At 55.7% G+C, this 25517-nt stretch overlaps 2 protein-coding genes across 3 annotated transcripts in view; one reads left to right on the top strand and one right to left on the bottom strand.

Moving 5' to 3' along the window:
- The window catches only part of MRRF (mitochondrial ribosome recycling factor), a 222865-nt gene that overhangs the window by 99843 nt on the left and 97505 nt on the right, over nt 1–25517 (top strand). The window lies entirely within an intron of this gene.
- Nucleotides 197–25019, bottom strand: LHX6 (LIM homeobox 6). Of its 2 annotated transcripts, XM_004593601.3 has the most exons (10): nt 24600–25014; nt 23353–23424; nt 22766–22948; nt 22276–22397; nt 13907–14127; nt 11417–11517; nt 11121–11216; nt 10831–11005; nt 7955–8058; nt 197–2330 (listed from the first exon to the last, which is right to left on the bottom strand). In XM_004593601.3, exons 1-10 carry the CDS (start codon nt 24681–24683, stop codon nt 2310–2312), a joined length of 1179 nt encoding a protein of 392 aa, XP_004593658.1. In that variant the 5' UTR covers nt 24684–25014; the 3' UTR covers nt 197–2309. The 2 variants fall into 2 exon arrangements, with proteins under 2 accessions (XP_004593658.1, XP_004593659.1); XM_004593602.3 differs by lacking the exon at nt 7955–8058 and having other exon boundaries at nt 24600–25019.

Here is a 25517-nt window from a genome sequence, read left to right as displayed (position 1 = left end):
CAGAAACGTGGTACAGCATGTGCCAGACGGAGGGCTCCTCCTCCGAGCCAACACAGCGCCCAGCAAAGTGTGTGTGTCAGCAAGCTCACTGCCTGGGGAAAGGCTGCCCATTTTCCAGAAAGAGACCGCGAGCCAGCGACCTCCGCCCTTAACTAGAGAGCAAGAAAAGAAATGCAATGTCGTCTCCTTCTGCATTTCAGTGCCAGCACTTCTACTTGCATTAACTTTATTTATTACACAAATAAGACATTTACAAAGCACGACATGAAAGGTATGTAACAAAACAGACATTGGTTTTCCAAAAAAAAAAAAAAAAGTGCTTACATTTTTTTTTCTGCGCGTTGTGTTTTCCCTTTTTGTATTTAAATAAATAGTCTTGACGGCCTGCACGGTTCCCAGGCTGCTCTTAGCAGGGAGCTGGAGATACTCTGGACTGAAACATGCTACGGCCATGTGATCCACACAAGGACCAGACCCCAGAGGCAGACTCAAGGTAGAGTGGGGTGACCCTGGACAGGGCTCAGCCAGTGCAACTGGGGCTCTGGGCATCAGGAGCAGTGAGGGTGGGTGGGGAAAGGAAAGAATGGAGCTCCCCCAGGCCAGGAATCACCACCCACCCCACCCACCCCCGCCCTAATAATGTCAGCACCCAGGCCAGGGTCGGCACGAATCGCCGCTGGGTGATTTCTGAATGGAGCCACACCTGCCACCTTCGCAGTGGTAACTTCACTTTGCCATGGGTCGGCCGGAGCCATCTTTGGAAAGGGGAGGAAGCAGTTTCCCTTCTGGAGCCATGCCCGGGCCTAACCCTCCTCCAGGTGGCAGAGCAAGAATGGCATACAGGCTTTTCCTCTAGGTGCCAACTTCAACCACTTGGATTCTGAAACCATCTCCAGATTTAATGAGACAGAGTGATGCCATCCATTAGCGATGTCTGCAATGGGCAAAAACAGAGACAACAGCTGCCTGCATACCATGAACTTGCTTTTCCTGTCTCCTTCCAAAAGCAATGGCCTCAGTTAACCACAGCAGGAAGGACAACCTGGACCACAGCGTGCTTATTAGCAGCCTCTAGTGGGAATCGCATCAGGATGCCAGATAGTTCTAGAATTACAGGATAAGCTCGGGACTGCTGACATCCCCGAAAACATGTTCATGGTGCATGCAGCCCCAACCCTTTTGTGTGAGGTGGAAGAGCTGCGGCAGGATGGGTGGGTATGAGCACACTCAGGAGTGGGTGGGACTAGCTCTGGATAAGTCCAGAGGTGCCGCCTGGGATCCTGGATGTGGCACACTCACTAGGCAGTGGACCCCCCCATCTCCCTACACAGAGATGAGTTCAGAATTAACATTCAGACCACCAAATCATTGGGTTCTGTACCCTGGCCTCTTGGAGAAGACCTGACCCAGATACCCTTAACAGGCACAAACATGAAGTCAACAAGTATCCTCATCCCAACCCGTGAGAACATTCCAGAGTCATCGCTCAGATGGATGCCATCTCTGCTGTGTCCCCTGCAAATGTGATAATCAGGTGAGGGTTGGTCTCCCTGTAACACACCGAGCTTTCTCTTCCCTCCCTGGGAAAGGGTTATGGTGCCTCCTCTCAGGCCATGAGCCATACGCTTGTCTCCATCTCCTTTTCTGCTCCCCCACCTCCCACCACCTCTCCTCCTGCCTGTAGGTCTGGGCAGGCCCCCATCTCCGCCCTATTGGGCCTCTCGTGGTTGGTCAGTGTCTCTTCTCTTTCTGAATTAATTTGACATAACCAGACAGATGGAAATGATAAAATTAGAACATAGCTGTCCTTTGGGGGACATCCCACAGACACTGTAGAGTTTTCCAGACAAAAGCAACAGAGTGGAGAACATTGAGGGGTTGTCAGCTATTCAGAACTCCCGAGATGGCTCCAAGGAAGTGTAAATAAAGGCCAGGATTGTGGGGAAGAAAACCTGTAAACCAGAAGCCTGTTGGTGTTGTATGATTCCATTCTGCCTTTTGCTATTGTGATGGACTTCAGTTGAAGATGATTCTCGTGTAAATGGAAAACACAGGCTGTTGCTGGCACCCCGAGTCCAAATCTCAGGGTGGTCTGCCTTCCAAGAGGACAGCGATGCTCCTGGTGGGTTCTGGGTCTCAGCAGGAGAGGGGAAGGCCGGGCCTGGGGGGCCGAACTGGTGATGGGCAGGACGGAGGGCGGGGTGGATGCAGAGGCAGCTGGATCCCCGGCCATGGCTCGGACGCTGGAGGTCAGCGGCTGAGGGGCAGCTGGCAGGTGCCCGTGGACAGATGCGGAAGTGTCGGCAGTGTTAGTACTGGAAAAGGATAACCTGAAAGAGGAGGGTGGGGAGGGGGCTGAGCACCCAGCGGTGCCCCCCCAGACAGGATTCTGGGTCTGGATTGACACCTTGACTCTGGCAGCCTGCTGGATGATTCAACTGCCTTCTCTTGAGTCTGACTTCTTCCCTGGGAGGCCACAGGGAGGGATAATGCTGGGCACATTACCGGGAGCCTTCTGGACTCTGCTCCACAGCTCCTCAAGACACCTCCATGTGGCAATCAGGGAGGGCACGAGGCTCAGAGTGGTGCAACAAGGTGACTGAGTCCAAACCTCAGGACCAAGGAGAGGGGAGCACAATGACACCAGGCCCACGACACGCCATGCCTCCACACCGCCCAGGCTCCACAGCACCAGCCACTGACAGATGGCTCAAGACCCACAAGATTGCAGGTGCACCCTTCAAGCTTCCCAGAGCATCCCCAGGAGCCTGACCCACAGTGGGTGAGCAGGGCCATTTGCCGCTCCCCTTCTCCCTCTTCCACGTAAGCTGCCTGGCTGCTGTCTCGCTGCCAACAATACAGCAAAGTCCATGAATTCAAGTCCATGGGCCATCAATACCAGCTGGTCAGTGGGATGTGCCTTCACACAGTGGCACAGGGAGGAGGTCGCCAGGGTTTCCAGGGTCTGGAGACCTCTGGTGGATACAACCATACAGCCCTTCAGTTTTCTGATCAGAAAATGTTACCTGCTTGGGATGGGTCACCATGGGGAGGTGACAGAGGAAAGAAATGATAATGACTCCATGACAGCCCAGGAGTCCCCCTTATCCATAGTTTCAGTCACCTAAAGTCAACCATGGTCCAAAAATATCAATATTTTCTTAATTCTTTCAATAGCCCACATTGGCATGACTTTTACAATAGGGGAGTGTAAAAAATTATTCCATCTCATTATTAATATGGCTGTTCGACTCTCTCTGTGCCTAGTTTATAACGTATCACAGGAAATCACCTGCAACATACATTAGGCCTGGGTGTGATTCCACAGCTTCAGCCACCCACGGTGGGTCCTGGCACCTGCCTGTGAGGACATGGGGACCACTGTAGTCACAGTGAGCCCAACACCAATGGTACACTCCATGTGTATGGGCACTGGGCGAGGCTCTAACACTTAGGGTTGCACTCACTTTTCAATAGGAACTGTTCTGATCCCCACTTTGTGGAAACTGAACCTCTGAACAGCTGGCTGCATCCCTGAACAGGGGAAGCTGGTCCAGCTGTGTGTGGATTTGCTGACTGTATCATGTGACCCTGGCCTCTGGCACATCTGGCCTGGGGATCTTACTAAAAGATAGCATCTCAGGAGAGCGTTGTGGCGCAGCCAGCTAAGCCTCCACCTGAGCCTCCAGCATCCCATAGGATGTTGTTCCATGCTAATATACCTAAGAACTCAGCAGAAGGAGGCCTGAATGCTCCCGTCCACATAGAGACCCAGATGGAGTTCCTGGCTCCTGGCTTCATTCTGGTCCAGCCTTGGTACGCTGTTGGCCATCCATCTATCCACCTGCCTTTCAAATAATCAAAACAAATCTTTTGGGGAAAATTGACACAGCATCTTAAGAAGGATGGCTACAAGACCCACATCTCTCACCATACACCAAGATCAGATCTAAATGGATAACAGATCTAAACCTACATCCAGAAACCTTCAAACTTTTGGAAGAAAATGTTGGAAACACACTGCAACACTTAGGGGTAGGCCCTCACTTCCTAAAAAAGACTCCAAAAGCAGTAGAAATCAAGACCAAAATAAACAATTGGGACCTCATCAAACTAAGAAGCTTCTGTACAGCTAGAGAAACAATCAACAAAGTAAAAAGTCAACCCACAGAATGGGAGAAGATCTTCACACACGACATAGGTGATAGAGGGCTAATCTCCAGAATATACAAAGAGCTACAAAACAACCAAAATGTCAAAACAAACAAGCCACTCAAGAAATGGGCACGGGAAATGGGCAAACACTTCACAAAGGAACAAACCCAAATGGCAAATAAACATATGAAAAAATGCTCAAGTTCCCTGGCAATAAGGGAAATCCAAATTAAAACATCAATGAGGTACCACCTAACGCCAGTAAGAGTGGCCCACATGAATAAAAGCACCAACAACACTTGTTGGCGAGGTTGCGGGGAAAAGGGAACCCTACTCCACTGCTGGTGGGGCTGCAGGCTGGTACAGCCTCTATGGAAATCAGTATGGAGAATATTCAAACAACTCAAAATCAACATACCGTATGATCCAGCAATAGCACTCCTAGGAATATATCCAGAACAATTGTTTTATGAGAAACCAACATGCACTCCTATGCTCATAGCAGCACAATCAGTAATTGCAAAAACATGGAAGCAACCAAAATGCCCATCAACAGAGGATTGGATAAGAAAGCTATGGTTCATCTACTCCATGGAATACTACTCAGCTATTAAAAAAAACAAAATGCAGTTCTTTGTGGCCAAATGGGCCAAACTGGAAACCATAATGCTAAGGGAAATGAGCCAATCCCAAAAGGTTAAATACCACATGTTTGCCTTAATTTAAGATGATGTTATGTATAACATGTTATGTTATGAATGTTATATGTTGTGTATAAACTAAAATTGAAATGTAAGTGAGGTGGTCACAGAAGGTGGCTAGGAACTCGCATTTACTTTTAACATATTGGTTACTCATTACTATGTCAATTAATTTCATAATGATGTAAATTTTTGCTGATGGTATATTGGAACTTTCAATTGACTGGGATGATACTCTGCTGGCTCTGTCTTCAGACCAGAAAGAATATACCTAAGAAGCCGTTGAACTTGACTGGACAATAAGATGCTGGACTCTATGTTTGGTATACGCTTGCAATGGGGGAATCTCAACTGAACTTGAACTGTGGTTATGCAACAAGGTGGAGGAATCCACCATGGTGGGAGGGTTTGGGGAGGGGTGGGAGAACCCAAGTACCTATGAAACTGTGTCACATAATACAATGTAATTAATGATAAAAAATAATAAATAATGATAATAAAAAAAAAAGAAGGATGGCTACAGTCAGGTCCTTCCCTTCCAAGGGCCTCGGTGTCCACATGTGATCCCTGACAGTCCTCATTTTAAGGACTTTCCAAGGACTCATGCTGTGTGATCAAGCAGCATGAGTAGGAAGGAATGTGGTCCCGATAACTTACAGGTGTGTGCAGGTCAGTGATGAGGCAGACCACCCTGGTCTATATGAGCGAGCTCTGGATTGGCCAGAGGGGCAGTGTGTGGCTTGCCAGCTCAGGCCTGGAGGGACTAGGCAGGGAAAGCCCAGGTGGTCTGGGCCTGCAGCCCTGCAGGGTGTGAGGGCTCAGCGAGCTATGGGGAGGCCTGAAAGTGGGATGGAAGAGGATGTGCATGAAACATGAGCTCCTATACATCCAGCTGAGGACACGGCCTGGCCAGAGGAACTGTGGCCCCAAGGTCCAAGACCAAGAGCTTCCTATAGGCAAAACTGCCAGAGCCCAGCCTGGCTCAGCTTCCCCACTGAAGGTACACATGTTCACAACAAATTTTGCTAGGCTACCAAGACAAGGGCTCCTCTCAAGGCACCGAGCCCAGCCCTGCCCTGTATCTAATGGCCACGGTCATACCCTTCATTATGTGGCACCTGTCAACAGCCTTACCTCCCTGGGCTCTTGCCACACCCCTTGTGGTTCCTCCATGCCACCTGCCCTAGCCCTGGAGTGCCTTTCCTCTCCTGCTCCTCCCTGGCAACTTGTCACTCCTACTTCTGGAGCGTCTATTCCAACTTTTCCTTGCCCGTTCGCCCGCAGGTGCAGGATGCCAAAGGCCACGGCAACTCTCTGCTGCAGTGCTGTACAAGGTCTAACGGGACCCATGCTCTCCTGCAGGAAGGGGCCACCCTGACACAGGCGGTCCTAGGTCAAGGCTTCTCAGGAGGATCCTGGACAAGCAACTGCCCTGTGTGAGCACAGCCACCCAGAGACAGAGCACCGAATGAACCATCAGGGGCTTTAGAAGGAAGTGAGCAGAGACCTGTACAAGCTATGGAGCAGCATCGACCCTGCAGCCCTGGACAGAGGACACGTTGTCTCTCTAAGCCTCATTTTCCTCTCCCCAAGAAAGGCCATTCCCTCGTTCACAAAGTTACGGTCAAGTGCCTGCCTCCAACAGAGGAGCACCCTTGAACATGACAGCCATAGAGGGATGTCTCTGAGTGTACTTGCTCACCACCAGCTCTGCAGGATTCCACCATGTGCTTACAGCCCAACCAATGCAACCACACTATCTGCATCTCCACACCACCTATGGTCTCTCGTGGAGCCCAGCATGGAGTAAGCAGAACACAGGGACCAGCCTGGAAGAATGTATCCTGCCAACTGCCCCTCAGAACCGCATGGGCTGGGATCTCTGAGCCCTTCCCTGGGCCTCCCCAGAAGACTCTGCAGTTCTGCATCTCTGCAAGCTACCCAGCTGAATCTGAGGCTGCACTGGACCAGGAACCACCAGGGACTCCTCCAGCTGCTCTCCCCAAATGGCTACACTTACCCCACCCTCTTCCCACCCTCTCGCCGTTTCTGAAACAGGCCTTCCAGGACCTCCATGCACCAGGACAAAGCCCAGCTCCTCCACCTGGCAACATCAAGCCTCTCTCCCCAGACTTCTCACTGAACTTGGCCCAAGGCTGTGTGCCAGAGGCCCTGATGGCTCTAGGCTCCCCAGTGCTGTGCTGGCTAGTGATTACCATGTACATCTGACCTCGCTTTCGGGTATCCTTTGCCTGCTAGCCCCCCTACCAAGCTCCTGCATCTCCCCACCCCCCCACCCTGTTGCCATACCATAGCTTGAGCTCTCTGTTGGACCTGTCCCCACTGGGAGTCCAGACGGTGACCTCCTCAAGGGCAGGGACCACATTTTGTTCCTCCCTGCATTCCTAGCAGTGTGCTCAGGGCAGCTGAGCACAGTCTGTAGGTAAGAAATGCCTCTCAGCACGTGAATGAGTGAGTGAATGCACAGGCTCCCATCCAGGCTCTGACCTTTGAGAACTGTGGCCTCAAAGTCCTCACTTCTAACATGAAAAACTAGCCAAGTGGTGTCTGGGAGCTGAGAGGGAAGGTGTGAAGCTCCTGCCCCTCCCAGTTCCACCCAGGCTTACAAAACCAGGCCTCCCAGCCTTGCACCCTCAGGGGCTTTGGTCTATTGCTCCAGGCATCCAGAAGTGGATCCTGTCCCTTAGTGGAAGCCTTGTTGGGCTCCTACCCCTGGCCTCTGCTCCCCACCCCATGCTGGGGACATTCTCTCCCAAAAGGCAGGAAAGAAAAGAAAGAAATTAGAGGCGGGGTGGGATGTGTTTAAGACCGTGCCAGGAACCCCAACACTTGAGTCCAGATTTACAAATATGGAAAGAGAAGGCTAAATGGTTTGTGGGCACTGCAAGAAAGCCCCTGGAGCAGCCTGGGCACACAGAACACACCGGCAGGTGCCACGCCACTTGAGTGGGGTTCTGAACAGAGAGGCTCTGCCATACAGTGGTACGGTACCCACTCCACGATGGTGGAATGCTGGCAGAAACCCATCCCCCATGGGATGGCTCCCACCCCTCTAGACCCCAGCTGGCTCCATTTACCTTCTCACCCCGGTTGGAGAGTGGCCCATCCATATCCGCTTTGAGGTGGACAGGGGGTGCGGTGTAAGGCAGCCGGCAGTGCACCTGCCCGCACTGTACCTGACCTGTGGACAAGAGGATGCTTTGGAGCCCATCCCCCCAGGGAGCTCCCCTCAGGATCCCACCCTGCCCCTGCAAGCTGCAGTCCCAAGACCATATCATCTTGGTCCGCTTAATCAACTGGGCGACCCTGGGCAAGATTTTAGGATTCCCTGTGGTGCTGTACAGGAAGGGTTTTGGAACATGTAATATGGCTGAGTGCACCCTCCCACCCATTGACCAACACTCCTCCGTGAACAAGCAAGGACCATCACCTGCAGGAAGGCCACACCCCTTCTGCTCAGATGCTCCTGGGACTCCTCAAGTGTCCTCATCCCCTGGGCATCTGTTAGATGACTCCGCACTCCTAAGTCACCGCCTGTTTACAGCTGCAACCCAGCCCCTACCCCTGGGCCTCACCTCCCCAGGGTTTCCAGCTGGTTTTATCTTTCTTCCTTAACACTTGGGTCATTGGGCATCATCTGTCTTTGCCAATTAAAGAGTGTGAACTTTGTGAAGGCAGGGATTTGTCATTTGTCTTCTAGATCCAAATCTCTGCAGGTTCTAGGATTTTAAATGAGGCTTGGCCTCTACCATGTACTCTAAATACTTGTCAAATGAGGTTCATATTCTGTTCCAGCATCCACAATCGTCCATCATTTTGTCAATCCCAAATCTCTCTTGCTTCAGCCTGTTACCATGACAGAGCAGAAGTCTGCTGCCTGCCTGTTTCCTAGATTTTGTCTTCCTTGGGTCTTAGGGAAAGAGCCTGTGTAGAGATTCATAATGGAAGAGAACTTGAGATAGGTCATGGTGGCTCTCTGAGCCAGGGTTTTCTCTCCAAAAGGAGAAAGCAGTCACGTTATAACGTGGGGTTATGAACATGGGAGGATCAGGGAGTTCCTGCCCCAAATTATTTTGGAAAACCACATATGAAGGATCTTTGAAGAGTCTCTAGAAAGTACTTTGTAGCAAAAAAAAAAAAAAAAAAAAAAAGATGCATGGATTTCAAAATATTTTTGGCATCAGAATGAACTTAGCTTTTAATTTCACTTTCTAACATCACTTCTCAAAATACCTTCATCTGCTTGTGCATTTTTCTGAAATCTGTTTCCAAAGCTTCTATCAGACCCAAACCCTAAGTTTTCAGAAAACTTAGGACCTTGTCACTTCTACTGACTGCAAAGTTCACTTTTTTAGAGTCTGGCCATTCTCATCAGTTCCCCAGCTCTACCGCTTCAGAAAACCCAAGATTCCGTGACTTAAGTTAAGCTATAAAGCAAATGGCTGAAGTGCAGACACCCCCAACATTTCCTTCTCTGAGTTGGGTTCCCACACGTGGGGAAGAGGAGAGGGTACCCCAACCACTTCTGCAGGCATCAAAGAGTCTAAGTTGGGTCAACAGAGCAGGTAGACAGAGTCTAGGCAGGAATTCTGGGGGTCCTGGCTACAATGCCAAGAGGGCCACCTGGATCCAAGAATTAGATAGTGGCCCAGCTCCCTCTGATCCTTGGTGCCTTTAACAGGTGCATCTTGAACATCAAGCACTATTTAGAAAGGAAACAGACACTCCTGTTAGAGCACAGGATTCAGAAATGGAGCATTAGCAGTCTAGTTCCACCTACTACGGCCGCAGCAGCCAGTGCTTCTCCAGCTCTGACATGTGCAGGATTCCCTTCAGTTCTCGTCAGATGCTCACAACACTGCTTTAAGACAGGCTCTCTTGCTGTGCTCAATTTGAGACATGCACCAGGGAAACTAAGAAACTCATTCAGTGTCGCACAGCTTGTAAGTGGTAAGGGCGGCGTCTGCAGCCTAGGTGATCAGCGGTCAAGAATCCTGGCTTATGGCGGGTCCCTGGGAGTCTATCCCCACGTGATCTGATTGTGACCTCTGGGATTTGGAAACCCACCTAGGGTCCCAGGGTCGTGTCTGGCTTGTGCCAGGTGCTTGTGCCAGCAGCCCTCCCTCGCCACTCCTTTGTGTGTCCCTTTCACATGGAGCCAGAGAAGGGAAGATGTGTGTGATTATCACCTCCAGTTTTCAATCCTGTCCAGCTTGGAGGAAACACTGAAGCACACAGCCTCAAAGGGAAAACAAATCCAGGCTAAGTTCCTGCTCCGTGGCAGATCCCCTACCCCCAAAGCTACTCTTGTCACTCCTCCAAGTCGCTGCTCAGGGGTCCGCAAGTCTCCCTCTTAGGGTTCCTTACTCGCCAGCATGCCTGCTCCCTCGTTTCACAGTCTGTTTGCTCTCCACTGACCTCCTGCTCCACCACAGGGACTCCAAGAGCAAGGCAGCTTTGGCTCTGGGCCCAGGGCTAAGAGCAGAGAGTCAGTAAGCAGAATGTGGGGTGCATGGGGGGTGTGGAGGGAACCCTCACCCCCTGGGAAGCAGGTGCTGGTGACTTGCTGGTTCACTGAGGCTCCAGGAGGGCAAGGGACTTGTCCAAGGTCTCAGAGCTGGGGGGTCTCCCCAAACATCACTCCAAGTGCCCATTCCACGTGCTTCCCCAAAGCCTGCGCCCCTCCTCAGCTTGCAGAGATCAGGCTCCCATCTCAACTCCCCACGGGAACCACCACCACGCAAGCCACACCCTCCTCTGTTTGGGTCAACATCTGTCCAGGGCAGTAACCTTGCACAGCTTGTCCTGGCACAGGACAGCACTGGCCAAGGGCTACCCTGTGTTAAAGTCTTGCTCTCTCTCCCAGCTTCGAGGTCCCCCACGAAGCTCCGTGGGGCCACCCACGCCTCCACCCAGCCCGTTCCCGGTGGCCTCCAGAGTCGCGGTCACTTACTCTCGATGTAGCCGTGCAGGGTGACCATGCGCGCCCGCTCGGGGCTGCTGAACGGGGAGTAGTGGATGTCCTCGGACAGGGCGGAGGGGAGGCGAGAGGGCGGCGCCCCCGAGGGCGGAACCGGATGCTGCGGCGTGTGCTTTTTATGCCGTGCCCGGCAGTTTTGAAACCACACCTGCAACGACAGCCTCGGAAGCCTTAGCGCGTTCCATGCGCGCCTCCGGAAGCCCGAATTAGCGCAGCTTCGTGCATCCCGGCAGTCCCGCCCCGTTCCGGCCCAAGGGCCGCACCTGGATGACCCTCCGGCTGAGGCCCGTCATGTCCGCCAACTTCTGCAGCGTCTGCGCGTCGGGATTGTTGTCCTGTGCGAACTGCGCCTGCATAACCTGCGGGGCGCGGTGGGAGTCCGTGAGGCCGCCGCGCGCGCCCAAGGCTTCGGGACCCCGGTCCAATCGGAGGCCTCGGCCCGGAGGCCACGCCCAAGCAGCGTCGGTCCCGCCCCGCCGCGCCCCCCACCCACCACGCGGGTCCAGCAGGAGGGCGGGGCCAGAAGGTGGTGAGGTCCCGCCCACGCCCACCCGGGTACCTGCAGCTGCTCGGCGGTGAAGGATGTTCGTGCGCGCTTGGCCGGCTTGGGCTGACTGTCCTGTTCCGAGGGCACTGCCCCCTCCAACGTGAGGCCGTTCCCTGGGGGCGACAGAAGCGGCTGACCACGCATCCCCATCTCTTCTAATGGCAGCCTGGAAAGGACGGGGGTGGGGGGAGCTTGTCCCTGGAAGGGTCAGGAGCGGAGTTGGCTGGGAGCGGGGATCCCAGGGCCCTAGTCCGCGACTCCGGGTCTGTGGGGAGGGTAGGCAGCTTCTGAGCGTCCCCTTGGGGCTGAGCGCTTTTTATTCTGTGTTCCTCACATCTCACAGCTAAGCACGTGGGGGCATGGTCCCCATTTTACGTCGGAGGAAATGGGCACAAGCGGACCGCACACCTTTGGAACTCAAATAGGGAAAGGGCAGGTCAGGCTCCCTGAGATGGGGCAGGGACAGCCAAAGGTTAAGTAGGGACAGGAAGCAGGCAGGTGACAACCGCGACCCCCCAATTTTGTAAAAACACGTGGAAGGAAAAGAAATTGGAAGGATCTGCTCCAAAGTGTGTGTTGGCTGTGGTTTACCTCCGGGGAAGCTCTTGACTTGTAACATGTTTGTGACTTTTGAAGTCTTTAGGGCAATCACATGTCACCTCCTCTAAGATTGAGTTTTATAAACTTGGAAGATCTGTTGAGTATTCTCTTTCCACTTATCTTGCTTTTGCAATCATACTAAATCCCTAAATCTGTTCCCATTTTATTTTCTAATACCCCTTTTCAGAATGCAAAAATATGTAAGAATCTTATTTGTTAAAACTCAGAAAATTCCAATAAACACAAAGAAGGAAATAAAAATTACCAGTAATTCTCCCACTCAGAGATAACCACCGCTCACAATTTATAGTAATTTTTTTAATTAGGAAAAAAATTATGTTGAAGGGAAAAAATAAGTACTCCAATGTACATGGAAAAATCTGGAAAGATAAACGCTGAGAGCTATGGGGAAGTGATGATTTGATGTGATCTTGTTGCCTAACCATCATTTTTTTCCTATGAGGAGTGTGTGTGTGTGTGTGTGTGTGTGTGTGTGTGTGTGTGTTGTGCTTAAAAGGGAAAGCAGTAGCCAATACTGAGGGCTGGTTAGTAGGGAAATCTGAGGCCCCAGGCGCTCAAGCTCTCCCTACACGGTAGGAGTCTGGGTTTAGCCAGGGTTGTGAAAGCCACAAGCTGACTGGCTTGGGCAGCCCTGGGTGGTCTAGGTGTGGTCTGATTACTAATGGGCCAAGGTGTAGCAGAAGCTGTCTCTGACTCCACTGCTGGCTTGCCCACAGACAATTACATAGCACCCCCAAGTTCACTTGACTCTCCAGCTAGCCTCACCCAGCTCTGACCTCGGAGAAAGGAATGCCTGTGGCATGGCACAGTCGGGAACCTTGGTGGTCCCTGACTGTGGTGCCGTTGGAGATGGGGCAGACACTCCATGGTACTCATGCTCCTTAAGGAAGCAGGCAGCCAGAGGGGTGCTGAACTCATTTATTAGGTAGGAAGATGAAACATAGTGGCAGCCGCATCCCAGCAATCAGCCTGGCTTGACCTGCTCTGACTAAGGGGTCCTGAAGCTTGGGGACAAGCAGTACAACACCATGTGGTTTGGTCATGAAGAAGCTGGGCTCTGGAGTCAGGCAGACCTACTGCCACACACCCTTTGACAAAGTCACTTAGTGCAGGTCACCTGTGTCTGCTTCCTCGGCTGAACAGGAAGATACACTACCCATTTCTCAGGGATATTTTAAACATCATATAAAATAATCCAAACAGCTGAGGCTCTGGCAGCTTCCACAGACCCTGCCCGGGGAATTATGGAAAGCATCCTTGCCTCAGGCCCCGCCCCACCTGTGACTGCCCTCAAGATCTTTGAGGACCTGAAGCCTGTCCTTGATGTGTTACAAAGTCACAGGCTCAGAGCCACAGAGATTGAGAGATCATTCTATTCCATGTTGGCAGCACAGCACTCCATAACAGCCATGTATCTGTAAAGCCCTTTTCTGCTTAAAATTAAAGAGAGCCTCGCCCAAGGGCCCCTCTGGAGCCTCCAGCTGGAAGCTGCTGGGATAGGAACTGGGAGATGAGGCCAGGGAATCTCACTGGTTCCAGGCAAGCAGAGGCGGGAGACTCAGGACCAGGGTGACCAGAACTGAGGTGCAGGAGGCTGCCCCGTTAGCAGCTAGAGTTCGCTGGGTGCCGCCCAGGCCTTTCCAATGCACCTGCTCATCTCTCACTAGCCCATTGTGCAGATACTGATACAGTTGCCAGTACTGACTTCCAGCTCGTCAGAAATGCACCCTTCCTGCGCCACCTCGACCTCTTCTATGCTGCCTGCGGGTGCTGTAGGGATTCCCCCTCCCCCATGAATCCCCTTGCTCTTCCAGCAGTGCGGACGATCCCTGGGGAGCTGAAGTGGGATGGGGAAGGGCTGGGGGCTGGTGGGGCGGGTACCGTTCTCGGCGGCCCTTTTGAGGTTCTCGATCATGGTGTCGTAGTGGATGCGGCACAGCACCTTCTCCTCCACCAGGCCGAACTCCTCGCCGGTGGACAGCTGGCGTTTGCAAGAGAAGCAGGCGAAACAGGCCAGGTGATAGGCGTTGCCGCGTGCCCGCCGCACCCAGTCGCTGGCATAGATCTGCCGGCCACAGCGGGCGCACTTGGTCCCAAATCGGCTGTAGGAAGAGAAAGGGAAGGGGCAGGATGGGGTGGGAAGGTGCAGAGCAGGCTTCCCATCTGCCCGCCAACCCCCAGTGGCGCGCTGGGCTCTGGTCTTCATTCACCTTCTCTTTCTCCACAAGCACCCCCCTAACAACCACGTCCCACTGGGAGTGAGCTGCTTTTCTGTTTCCCCAAATGGTCTGCAAGGATCTCATCTGTAATGCTCTTGTATGCTGATTTCTTCTAAAGTATATCCCACGTTCTGGCTTTTTGCTAACATACCCAGGATACAGCAAATGATGACCCAGGTCCCTGCCATCCACATGAGAGACCCGAACAAAGTTCCTGGTCCCTGGCTTCAACCTGGTCTAGCCCTGGCTGTTGGAGACATTTGAAAAGTGAACCATTAGATGGAACTCCCCCCAACTCCATTTTAAATAAACAAATCTTTAAGAAGAATGCATTGTGTAGAGAAACATAATGATAATAGAAAACATTTTGAGGACTTGCCTCGTGCCTAGTAAGATTTGAAATGCTATATGTAAGTGACTCAATTGATCTTTATTTTGCAAGGGATAAAAACGGGAACCAGAGAAGTTGCATAAGGCCATAGAGCTCTCATAAGTAAGAAGCAGAGTTCTGCGAGCAAGTAACTTCAGTCTCAGAAAACTCCCAGTTTCTGGGAAGAACAGTCAAGCGCGTGCTTACTGGCTATGACCCAGAGCAAACTGCTGAGTTCCTTGGAGCTCCTAAGCTCAATTCTGAGGCCACAGTAACACTGTAACCAATTTCTTCAATGTTCTGCAGTCCCCAAGTACCCAGCTAGACCCTGACGCTGGGGACCAAAAGGACAAAGACAAAACCCAAAAGCCCAGACCAAGCATCCCTTTGTCCAGTCTCTGGTCACCCTCTGCCTCCCCTTTGCAGGGTGTCTTTGTGAGTGCAGCTGCCTCGGTTACCGGGGGAGGAGGAGGAATCAGGCTCACCGTTTCCCAGAAGTCAGTGCAGAGCCTGGTCCCTGGGCGCCAGAGGTCAGTACCTAGGACATCATCCCAATCCTCTCAGCCTGCTTCTCCTTTCATCTGCAGCTCCCAGACCAGGCTCCCCCTGCACACCTGCCTTTCCTACCTCTGCCCACACTTTCTGCACTCTTCAGTTCCCTGGAAACTGCTGACTGCACACCGAACCTGGTCCTGCCCTACTTAAATACTTTGGCCATTCCACTCTACCCTTGTGTTCTAGTTCAAGATCCTTGAAGGTTCTACTCTACCCTTGGGTTCTAGTACAAGACCCTTGAAGGTTACAAAGCGCAACACATCCTTTCCTCTGCTGGCCCACCTGTCCTCTCCCTTGCCTTTTTAAAAAGCCTCCATGCGAGAGTCCTGGTCAGCCACACTGGGAGGTCAGTCTAGGTCTTTGTGGCTGCTCTGAAGTACCTTCCCACCCCAAGGCTTTCGCACAGGGGGTTCCCCTTTACACCTGCTCTCCCCAGTCACCTTCCCCCACAGGTCAGACCCATGTACAGATGCTGGTTCCTGGGGTCTCCCCTCCATCCCTGGCATTCCTGGAGGAGGAAGGGAACAGATCAAGATTTGCCTGTGTTGCCAGGGCTTGCACCTTACACCCTTAAGGATTTTGGAAACGCCCAGATGTGATGGAAGGAAACCTCCTGACAAAAACGGCATTCTCCGGCCGCTTCTGCCTTAGCAAATTGAAGCAACTGGCGGCTGGTGAACCGGGAATAGAGCTGTCCTGAGCGCGTGAGGGTGCAGGTTTCGGACAACCCGTTCCCTGTAGGCAAACGCCCACTGCGCGCGCGGACACAGAGCCAGAGCAAAGGGCTCCACGCTCCCACTCCAGGGCTCGGCTCAGGCTCATCTCGCTGCGCAACGTGCCTCTGCTTCGTCAGCCCGCCCTCCCTCGGCCAAGAAGCTTTGCGACCTCGGAATTGCAGATGCTCCTGGGAAAAGCCAACACAGCCCCAAAATCTATTCCCAAGCTCGCAGTAAGCAAGGGGAGGAAACCGCCTTGTCCGTCGCAGTCTGCTCTCCCCGCGATGCGTCCTCGGGGTCCGCCGCCCCGCCTGGTGCTATCGGAATTAGAGAGGCACTTTCTGGCGTCTGAAGAGGAGGCGGCTTTCCATCTTTTGTGCTTTAGGGAGTGCAGAGCCCTCGCTGCGGGCCGGGGTCCTAGGGTGCGATGCCTTCATTATGTCCCCTCGCGTCGTCGCAACCCCCTGCACTGAGGAAGTCTGGCGCTCATTTTTCACAGCTTGCCAGAGAGCACACACGGAGCGCGGGACCCGGGTGAGACCGCCTCCGAAGTGCAAAAAATATCCGAAACCTACAGAGCAGGCAGCGGGCCAGACGAGAAGAGCTGGGGTCTCGGGAGGATGAACAGCAGGAGGGGGCCGTCGCCCAATCTCACTTCGGTTCAGGTGCCTCCAGAGGTGGCTACTCCATCATCAATCAGCCGGGAGAGTCCAGGCAAAAGCGGCTGAAGCCCGCGCCTGCGGTCCTGGTGCGCTGGGGCCCGCGCGCGCGGCGCCACTGTGCGGTCCTGGTTCCGGCGCCTGGCTCAGAGGCATTCTTCGTCCTTGGCTACCAAGGCGTAGGCGGCTCTCCGCGCAACCCTGGCCTTCCAGCCGTGCCAGTGCCTGACGCCCGAGTGCGTTCTGCGGCGCCTGCCCAGGCAGGTCGCCAGGGCCCGGATCCCGGTGCTCCGAGACTGGCGCTGCGATGAGCCCCTTGACAACTTGCTGACCCTCTCCGTGCGTCAACCCCAGCGTTTGGGGGACTGCCCCAACCCTGGGCTTTCCCTACACTCACCCGGGGGCCGGGGCCAGGGTGCGGTGGAGGAGTCGTTCTACAGTTTGGGATGCATTACGCATCGTTTCCTGCCTCCTGTTCCTCCTATCCAGGACCAAGGGTCGGGAGCCTCAAACGAAGGGCGCCAGGAGGCTTGGGATCTCAATTCAGACAAACCGACCGACGCCTTCGCAGACGGGCTGCGAAGCTGGAGCTACCGGTTTCCGGAAGCAGCGAAATTGGCGGCAGTGCAGACAACGAAACTTCAGGAAAAGGGTGTTGGGGAGCTGCGAAGGGAGCACCAATGGGATTGGGGCACGCCTACCACCATCCCAGTCGAGCTGTGCGGTCTGGGCTCCCCTCCCGGAGTCCCGGCTCGGCTCGCCGCGGGCTAGGGCGCACTGCACCGAGGGCGGCGCTGGGGAGGGGGACGGTGGAGAGGTCGGGGCCGGTAGATGCGCATCCTCTCCCCTGCAGAAAGGGATAGAGTAGGCATCGCGTGCCACCCAGTCCTCTAGAACCCTCGGGCTCAACTCCCGTGGGCGCTTCCCTATAGTTGGCTAGAAAAAAGAGCTTCCGCGAAGGGCCCATCAGTCTCATTCTGGTCCCTTCCCCGGCCGTTAAGTGACCCCTTTTCTGCGAGAGGAACCCGGTGCTCACAATGGGAGCGCCAGAGTTAGTCCAGAAGACTGCGACGGAGGAGCCAAAATGCAAACAGGAGTTCCCACAAGCTGGGTTCCCCGCGCTCAGGGGACGGCCCTCCAGGAGGCGCACAGCAAGGGCCTTTCCCATCCCCCCTGCTCCTGCCCTTCCAGCAAACCCTTAGGAGAAGAGGCGGGCCAAAAAAAAAAAAAAAAAAAACCACGAAACCAGCAATTAAGAGGTTAAAACGGCCTGCGCCTCGGAGGTCCCGGGCCCTAGGCCCCTCCTCCACAAGCTCCCCTCTCCGTTCCCCCAACATCTGTCCCCCAACAGCTGGCGGCCGCTGGGCCGCTCTCGGCCGCGGTGGGGGGCCGCTTCCCGGCTCCGAACGTCCCCTGGGACCCTCGCTCTGGGGGAGGGGGTGGGGTTCCTCCCGCTGGAGCGCGCCGCCGGGAGTTTGAATTCGTGGCGGCAGAAAGCCAGAGCAGACTGGGGGCTTGCCCTGAAATCTAGCGGACCAAGCATGGAACAGGAACTTTAGCTGGTCTGGGACCTTCAACCCTACACTCCCCTCCCATAAACAATTAACCCTTTACTCCCATTCCCGCTGTCGTCAGAAGGCCAACCTTTTAGCCAGGACACACCCAGGCCACCCATGGAGAGTTATATGTCAGAGCACATAGTGGGTGTCCTCTATGTGAAGCTGCGGAACCTGCCCAGGGACTCTTGGGACCAGCAGGGGCGCCTGTGCCTTTCCAGGGACCACATTGTGGATAAAGGGAGGGGTGACCTATCTTACCTATAGAAGCATTAGGCTAGGTAGAATCTGGCGCCCTGGAGCTTACCCAGGCTCACCACTTGTGTGACCTCACCTCCCAGGACCCCATCTCATTTTGTCAAGGTTCTGAGGATTTACTACTATGGGGTGCACCTGAGGATTAAATGGATAAGACAGGTGAACTGTGGGCCCACTTGTTGGCACCATTCCTTCTGTTCAGATGTGTCCTCACCCTCCCTCCCTGGTTCTCACTTGTGTATGACCCTGATTGTGTCACTCCCAGGACATCCCATCACTCCAGATGGGTAATGTTTCAGGAGGGGGGGCAGTGGTGCCCTGTGGATCCAGCCACGATCTGTGCCAGCCAGCTGGTGGGCAGGGGGGAGGGGAGACCCTGGGAAGTTGTTTGAGGTGGTGGCAGATAGGGGAAGTTGAGAAGGGAACTCTCCAGAAAGCAACGGTTTGTCCCCCAGCCCCTGACATTCCTTCACTTCTTTCTGAAGGGTGGGAGGAAAGGCTCTTAATAACAGCAACAACAAAAGAATTAAAAGCCTTACCACATTTCCCGGTTAACCACTGTCTTCTGGTAGGACTCTCAGGGAGTGAGCAGAGGTGGGACTCTAGCTGGCCGGACAAGAACTACTGAGGACCCAAGTGGAGACGGAATTGCAAAAAGCAAAGTGGACAATTCCAACAACCTGGCCGAGGCCACATAGCTAGGCTCCCCCTCAAGCTTCAATACAGCAAGAGAGCCCAAAGCATCCCTGGCCCTCCTTGACTGCCCCTTCCCAGTGAACTTGCAGTTCCTTCTCAACCTCTAACTCCCTCAGGCCACCAACCCTGGCTCTGTCCCGAGACACCGAAAGCGGGTCTGTAAGAAGATGCCAAAGAAGGCACGAAGATCCTTCCTCAACCGTGGCCTGGGTGGCAAGGTCAGAGGTTAGGGGATCATGGATGAGAGTTCCAAGTTCGCAATCCACCTCCCACCTGCACCCTCATGCCACTGGGACATCTGGCCTCTCCTTGAACAACAGAGTGTGTTAACCCCACCTCCCGCCCAGGAGCCTGAACTTGAGGAAACAGGGACACAGAGGTGTCTCTGTGGGTGACCCCTCCTCCTGGAGCTCCAGCTCGGGGTAAGTGGGAGCTTCCTCACAGCAGCTGTCCTCAGCCCAGGCTGCTGCCTTGAGCAGACAATAGCCCTCCTGGCAGCAGCCTGCAGCTTCTCCCCCCCCCCCCCGCTTTTGGTGTGGGTTTAGTTATTTTTGTTCCTGGTGGGGCTGCAGAGGACGGATGGGTTCCCCCGGCACTAAGACTGGCAGAGGAAAAGCGATGACCCTCTGCCCACAACCTGGGGAATGAGAGTGTTTATGGCCTTCCTTTCCTTAGCCAGAAACCTGCTTTGGTTTTTGTTGGGGGGAGGGGGTGCTCTTGTCCCCACTGGAAAAAGATTAGTGCTAAGAGGCTGCAGCCCAGAAATGGTGCAGCTCCATCCCTCCAGGCCCACCTGACTTCTCAAGCTGTCTGGGGAACTGTCATTGCCGGGAGCGGGGCAGGCATCCCACTCTGCCCTTAGACCCATTGGTAGACATCAAGGCATTCAGAGATGCTGTCATTTAAAAAAACCTTTCTAGAAGCTTTTCCATCCCTCCACACCCCTCCTTTCCCAGCTGCTTCCTTTACAGCTGAAGAAGATAGTTCTGGAAAAGGCCAACTGAGGGCAGAGCAAGGAAGAGACTTGCCCAAGGTCACACATGGCCTGACAAAGCCCAGTCCCCTGGGCTGTCCCCACAAAGGCCACACCTGCCCTCTACCCTCCTACCTACCAGGGAACTTTTCTCTGAGATTCTTGGGGGCTCTGCATGTGGGAGTCTGAGCTTTGACTAGTTCTTCAGTGCCTGGCGAAGCAAGGCAGGCATGCAAGGAAGCTGGGTATGACCGAAGTGAAAGCTAGGACTGGGGAAGCAGGGCAGGATGGAGGCGCCTGTTCCACCTGAGCTATCTCACCAGGGGAGCCTGTGCTTGCCAGGAGGGCCCAGACACCACCCTACTGGGGTGTCTACACTGCAGCCCTAACCCTGGTCCAGGCTGAGAAACCCAAGGGACCCCAAAGCAATAGCTGGCCTATTCTTCAAGTGGAGACAGCCCTAGAGCAGGGAGTGATGAGACGGGGTTCTAACTTCCATCTCCTACCCGCATCAACCCAGCAGCATGGTGGGAGAGGACATCACACTTGGATTACACAAGGATGCACACACACCCTGCAGTGCACAACCACAAAGCCACATTCATATTGCACCTTTCTCTCTCAGTGCAGTGTGTGTGTGTGTGTGTGTGTGTGTGTGTGGGGGGGCGGCAGAGGGAGGGTATTGGCAGGGCCCTCAAGAGTGCCCCTTGGAGGGAAGGGCGGAGAAAGAGAACAACCCAACTTCAGAAAGCCCTCCCGAGACCTCCCCCTCCGACCCCCAGTCTGCACACCCAGGCTCCACACACTCTCCCGGCTCACACGGGAGCCAGTAACGCATGAACGGTTGGTCCTCAGCCGGGTCCTGTCTCATGGTGCCTCCCTCCAGCACCACTGTCACCCTGACAGCGCAGGACGGCTGGCCTTGGGAGCCCTAGCTACCTGGGAGACTGTCCTTATTGCATAACCTGTCCCCCCCAGCCCCACGACACACATTCCCATTGTTCTATTCAGTGTGTTGCTTCAGAGACGTTCTCCCAGAGTGCCCCAGTGCCCAAAGACGCGATTTCCCTGCCCTACCAACTCCGGATCCACGACTGTCTCTAGGTTCCTGGAGGCTCAGGGACTCGGATCTGTGAGGTGGGGGAGGTGTCACTGCCTGTCACTACATCCCCTCCACCCTCTAAGGCCCGGGTCTTCCGGGGCAAGATGCCTGCAGCGATCCATAGTTTTCCTTGAGGCCAGGCTGCGGGGGGCGGGGGGGGGGAAGTATTGGGGTTGCGGAGGGTCACAGAGGCCCAGCTTTCTCCATTTCCTGAGAAGGATCTTGGAGGGGTCCATACCGGTTCTCTCCGACACCTCCGGCCGGACAGGTAGCGAACGAAAGACTCGTGCTCCTGACCCTGTGGCGACCTCGACCTCCCGAACCCCGAAGGCCCGCGCAGAGTGGCTAGAAGCAAGGCGCCGGTCAGGTGGCATGGCAAGCGGATGCCATGGGCCGCGGCGAGAGCTGCGGAGACCCAGCGCTGAAAGCCGGTTCGAGACCTTCCACTCAGGGCTCCCGGATTGCAGCGCCCGACGCCCTCTTCTTAGACATTCCCAGGACTCCCGGAGTCTGAAGCCCAAACCCTGGGAGACGCCAAAGCCCAGTCCCTAACCGATTGCGGAGCTGGGAGTCTGGGTCCCAGAGCTGGCAGGTTCCCGAGCGATGCTCGGGGGTTTAGCTGGGTTGCAGCCAGATACCCTAGGCTTGGTACGACCAAGGCACTTGGGCATGAGATGGGAGCTGAGCCGGACGCGACGCTGACGTTGAGGGCTGGACCAAACAGACCAGAGCGCAGAGCCCAGCCTGAGTCAAGGCCGGCGTCCAGATAGACCCCCGCGGACGCTACTGGAGTGCGAGGAGGGATTGCAACCCAGAGCCCGGATGCACAAGGAGACGCAGCCAGACTGCAGCTGGGATCCGAGCGGGTCGGGACACCCGAGCCGAGAAGCCGGAGCTCGACCCAGGCGCTTTAAGTTGGACCTGGAGGAGCCCGACCGAGATGAAACCAGAGACGGATGCGACGGAAGCCACTGTGCCGCGACCCGCCCGCGACCCGGAGCTCTGCTCGCCGGGGCCCGCGCAGTGTCTAAGCGCTCGGCCAGGGCGCCCCGGACCACATGGGCTTTGCAACCGGAGAGCATTGCATAGCAAAGGGCACCTCGGTCTGCGCCCAGCCATACTGCCGGCCCGGCGGTCGCAGCCTACCTGAAGTAGTCCATCTTGCAGAAGATTTCCTTGTTCTTGATGTAGCAGCTGTTCTGCTGCCTCAACGACGTGCGACACACGGAGCACTCGAGACACCGCACGTGCCAGATGAGGTTGTTGACCTGGGGAGGGGGCGGGAGTGGGGGTCGGCTCTGCGCGGGCCTCTTTCACGCTCGTCACCCCCCCCCCAGCCTCCCGAGTCCCCATCTGCAGACTAGAGACTCTGGAGAACACCAGAGGTGCACTGTGCCACCACTGTTCTAAGTCTGTGGCTCACCGACCTTAGAAATAAACTCTGCCCGAATTTGGGTGGAACCCCTCCCCTCCAGAGGGATGGGGGGAGAGCAGAGAAGAGCCCCTAAGCCTTGCCCCAAATCAGGGCACTGGACAGTGGCTGAGCTGGCATTCGGAATGCAGGGGGCCTGGCGCCTGCTTCAAGCCGCAGCCCATACCCCGCCAACACACAAGTCAACACCTACCCCTGTCTCACCTTGAGCAGATATCGGTCCAGGATCTCCAGGCCACAGCTGGAGCAGATGTTCTTGCCGGCAGACGGCACGGAGGAGGCAGCAGAGGGTGGCGAGCAGACAGACGGTGTGCTGGGCGTGCAAGGGGAGGCCCGACCCTCGTCCTTGTCCAGAGCGCCTGCCAGCGCCTCGGCGTCCGACTGAGCCTTACGTAGCGGAGAGAAGGGGAGAACCGAGCACTGAGCCGGGCACCCAGCGTTGCTGCTATGCCTGCGACAAAGCTGGAGCCCCGGCGCACCGGCTGACAACGAAATCTCCCCGGCAGGCTGGAGGACAGGCAAGGAAGGGCCTATTGGAGGGATGGGACGGCCCCAACTTTTCACGCACGCATCCTGGGCGCCGGGAGGGGTCACAGCCCACATGCCCAGTGAGGAAAACCGAAGCTCTGAAAGAGGGGCGGCGCCCGCCGGGCGTGCCCACTACCCTACCCCTCCCCAGCGCACCCGGCAGCGGTTGGTGGCCGGAAAGCCGGGCCGAGTCCCCAGAGTTCGGCGGCCTGATGGCGGAGACTTGGGGTGGAGGGACTCACCATAGGGCCGGAGGGACTCACCATGGCGGGAGGCGCAGTCCCTTCCAGACAGCGGGTGGTCGCTTTGCAGCCGGACCCTGGCTGGGCCATCACCTGGGGAGGGAGGGGGGAGGGAAGGCAGGCGGCGCGGCTGCAGAACTGGCTCGGCGCAGCCTGAGCCCAGCGCCTCCCCGCGCCTGTTATATAAACCGGCGCCGAACAATGAGTCCTAACTTTGTAGTGGGCATTTAAAGCCCTTCCCCACAAAAGCGGTGTCTCTCTAATGAAGCAATTTGAATTTGGATTGGGTTTTTTCCCTCTCTCTCCCCCTCTCCCTGCACTTAACCCGTGGCTCTTGAAGTAATCGCTTAGTTCCCTTGCAATCCAAGCCTCCGAGGGGGGAAAAAAAACCACGCGCACACACACAAACTACCTGCAATTAGAAATTGTCGTGAATGCCCAAGATAAGAGGTAGCCAGAGTGTCAATTCCAACTGTCAATCAGTGAGATCCATCAGGCCGCCCAAAGAATTGCAAATTTGATTTTTTAATGGTAGTAATTAAAAATCGAATTTTTTCTCTCTCCACCCCCCTCCGCCTTTTCCACGCTCTCTTCTTCTCTCGGCACAAAATGCAAAAAGGAGAAAAGAGAGAAAATTAAAAAGAAGATTGGTGTGTGTGTGTGTTTGTGTGTGTGCGTGCGCGTAGTGCGGCTTTGGCGGTGGTGCTGATGGCGGGGCTGGCTAGGAAAATACGACCGGAGCGCCGGGAGCATAGGTCCGGAAAGACGCGCGTCGCGGGACCGGGGCGCGCCGTGGGCACAGATCCCCGGCGCCTCCCGAGAGCCGGTTGAAGGCAAGTCCGGAGCGAAATGGGGGCGAGATCGGGGTGAAACGGACTCAAAAGGGGGGGATAGAGCGACGTCCTAGGGGAGGCAAAAGGCCCCTGAACCCCCGGGCGCGCTCGGACGGCCCCGCGTGGAGATTCTGAGCGCTGAGCCCGCGCAGCCCCCGGCGCATCGGCGCTATCAGCGTCTATTCAGACGGACAATACCCGCCTCGCCTCCTCTTGATTTGCCTATGTCTTTGCTAAATCGCTTTTTGAGAAATTCCTCCAACATTTGCATAATGTGTTCCCGCTTTCCGCGACCCCCACCCCCTCGCGTTCGCGCGCTCGCACTCACACTCGCAGGCGCACGCCGCAGCCATCCTCCCTGCCGCCGCCCCCACCCGGCCCGACCCGGCAGGGCCAGCCAGACCCGACCCTGACCGTGCTCGCTCGCTCACTCACCTGGTCGGCGGCCGGGCCGCCTTCGGCAGGCAGCCGGCAGCCCTCGGGCAGCGCCGGGGCGGCGCTCTCATGCTTCCAGTACATGGACCCGGGAGCGGCGGGCGCTGCAGGCGCTGCAGGCGCTGCGGGCGCGTGGCTAGGACAGCCTCGCCGAGTGGGGCCACGACCGTAGTGGGAGCCGCGGCTGCAGCAGGAGCAGAGGAGAGGCGCCGGCCCCGTCGCCCCGGCTCCGGCCCCAGCCCCAGCCTCCGCCCCCGGCCCGCGCGCAGCCCCGGCCTCTCTGGCTGCCGGCGCCGCAGCCTCGGAAGAAGGTCCCGACAAACTTAGCGAGGCCCGGGTCCCCTCCGGGTAATCGTCGTCGTCCTCCTCCTCCCCCTCCTCTTCCTCCTCCCCCTCTTTCCCTTCCTCCTCTCCCTCCTCCTCCTCCTCCCCCTCCAGCTGCGGCGGCGGCGGCCGCCCTGCCGCTGGAGTCCCGCTCGGTTCAAGATGAGTCATGCGTGACCAATCCCCTCCCCGCTAAGGAAGAGCAAGACACACAGGGAGACAGACTCAGAGACACACCAGACAAACACAGACACACAGAGACACACACAGACACACAGACACCGGGCTGCGGACAGACACAGGGGCAGGCTATGGCACAAAGACACTGCGGGCACACAGTCCCTCCCCTAAGGGGCACTCACCGCCCCGGGGCCACAGCCAGACTTGTTCACATGTACAAAGGGGCCCCCTGGGCATACCCTCCACCTAGATGGAGTCTGAGTGCAGTCACCCCTGAGACTCAGCTGGTGCCTTCCCATGTCTTGGACGTCTGTGCCACTCACACCACTCCACAGGCACCTGCACAGATGTGCCTTGCTCCCTTATAGCCCCGAGCCTGAAGCTCCCAAAGGCTGGGTGGGTTTGGGCTGGGTG

The sequence above is a fragment of the Ochotona princeps genome, chromosome 14 (assembly GCF_030435755.1).
Source record: "Ochotona princeps isolate mOchPri1 chromosome 14, mOchPri1.hap1, whole genome shotgun sequence".
NCBI lineage: Eukaryota > Metazoa > Chordata > Mammalia > Lagomorpha > Ochotonidae > Ochotona > Ochotona princeps.
Note: the sequence above shows the minus strand (reverse complement) of the source record. Positions and strands in the feature narration are given on the sequence as shown.

What these genes read in the sequence shown, in the direction of transcription:
- LHX6 (XM_004593601.3), bottom strand. Translation starts at nt 24,683, where the DNA reads ATGTACTGGAAGCATGAGAGCGCCGCCCCGGCGCTGCCCGAGGGCTGC. An exon ending in TGGACCGATATCTGCTCAAG is followed by an intron (nt 22,398 to 22,765) that starts GTGAGACAGGGG and finishes CCCCCTCCCCAG; the next exon opens with GTCAACAACCTCATCTGGCA. An exon ending in CCTGCACGGCTACATCGAGA is followed by an intron (nt 8,059 to 10,830) that starts GTAAGTGACCGC and finishes TCTTGTCCACAG; the next exon opens with GTCAGGTACAGTGCGGGCAG.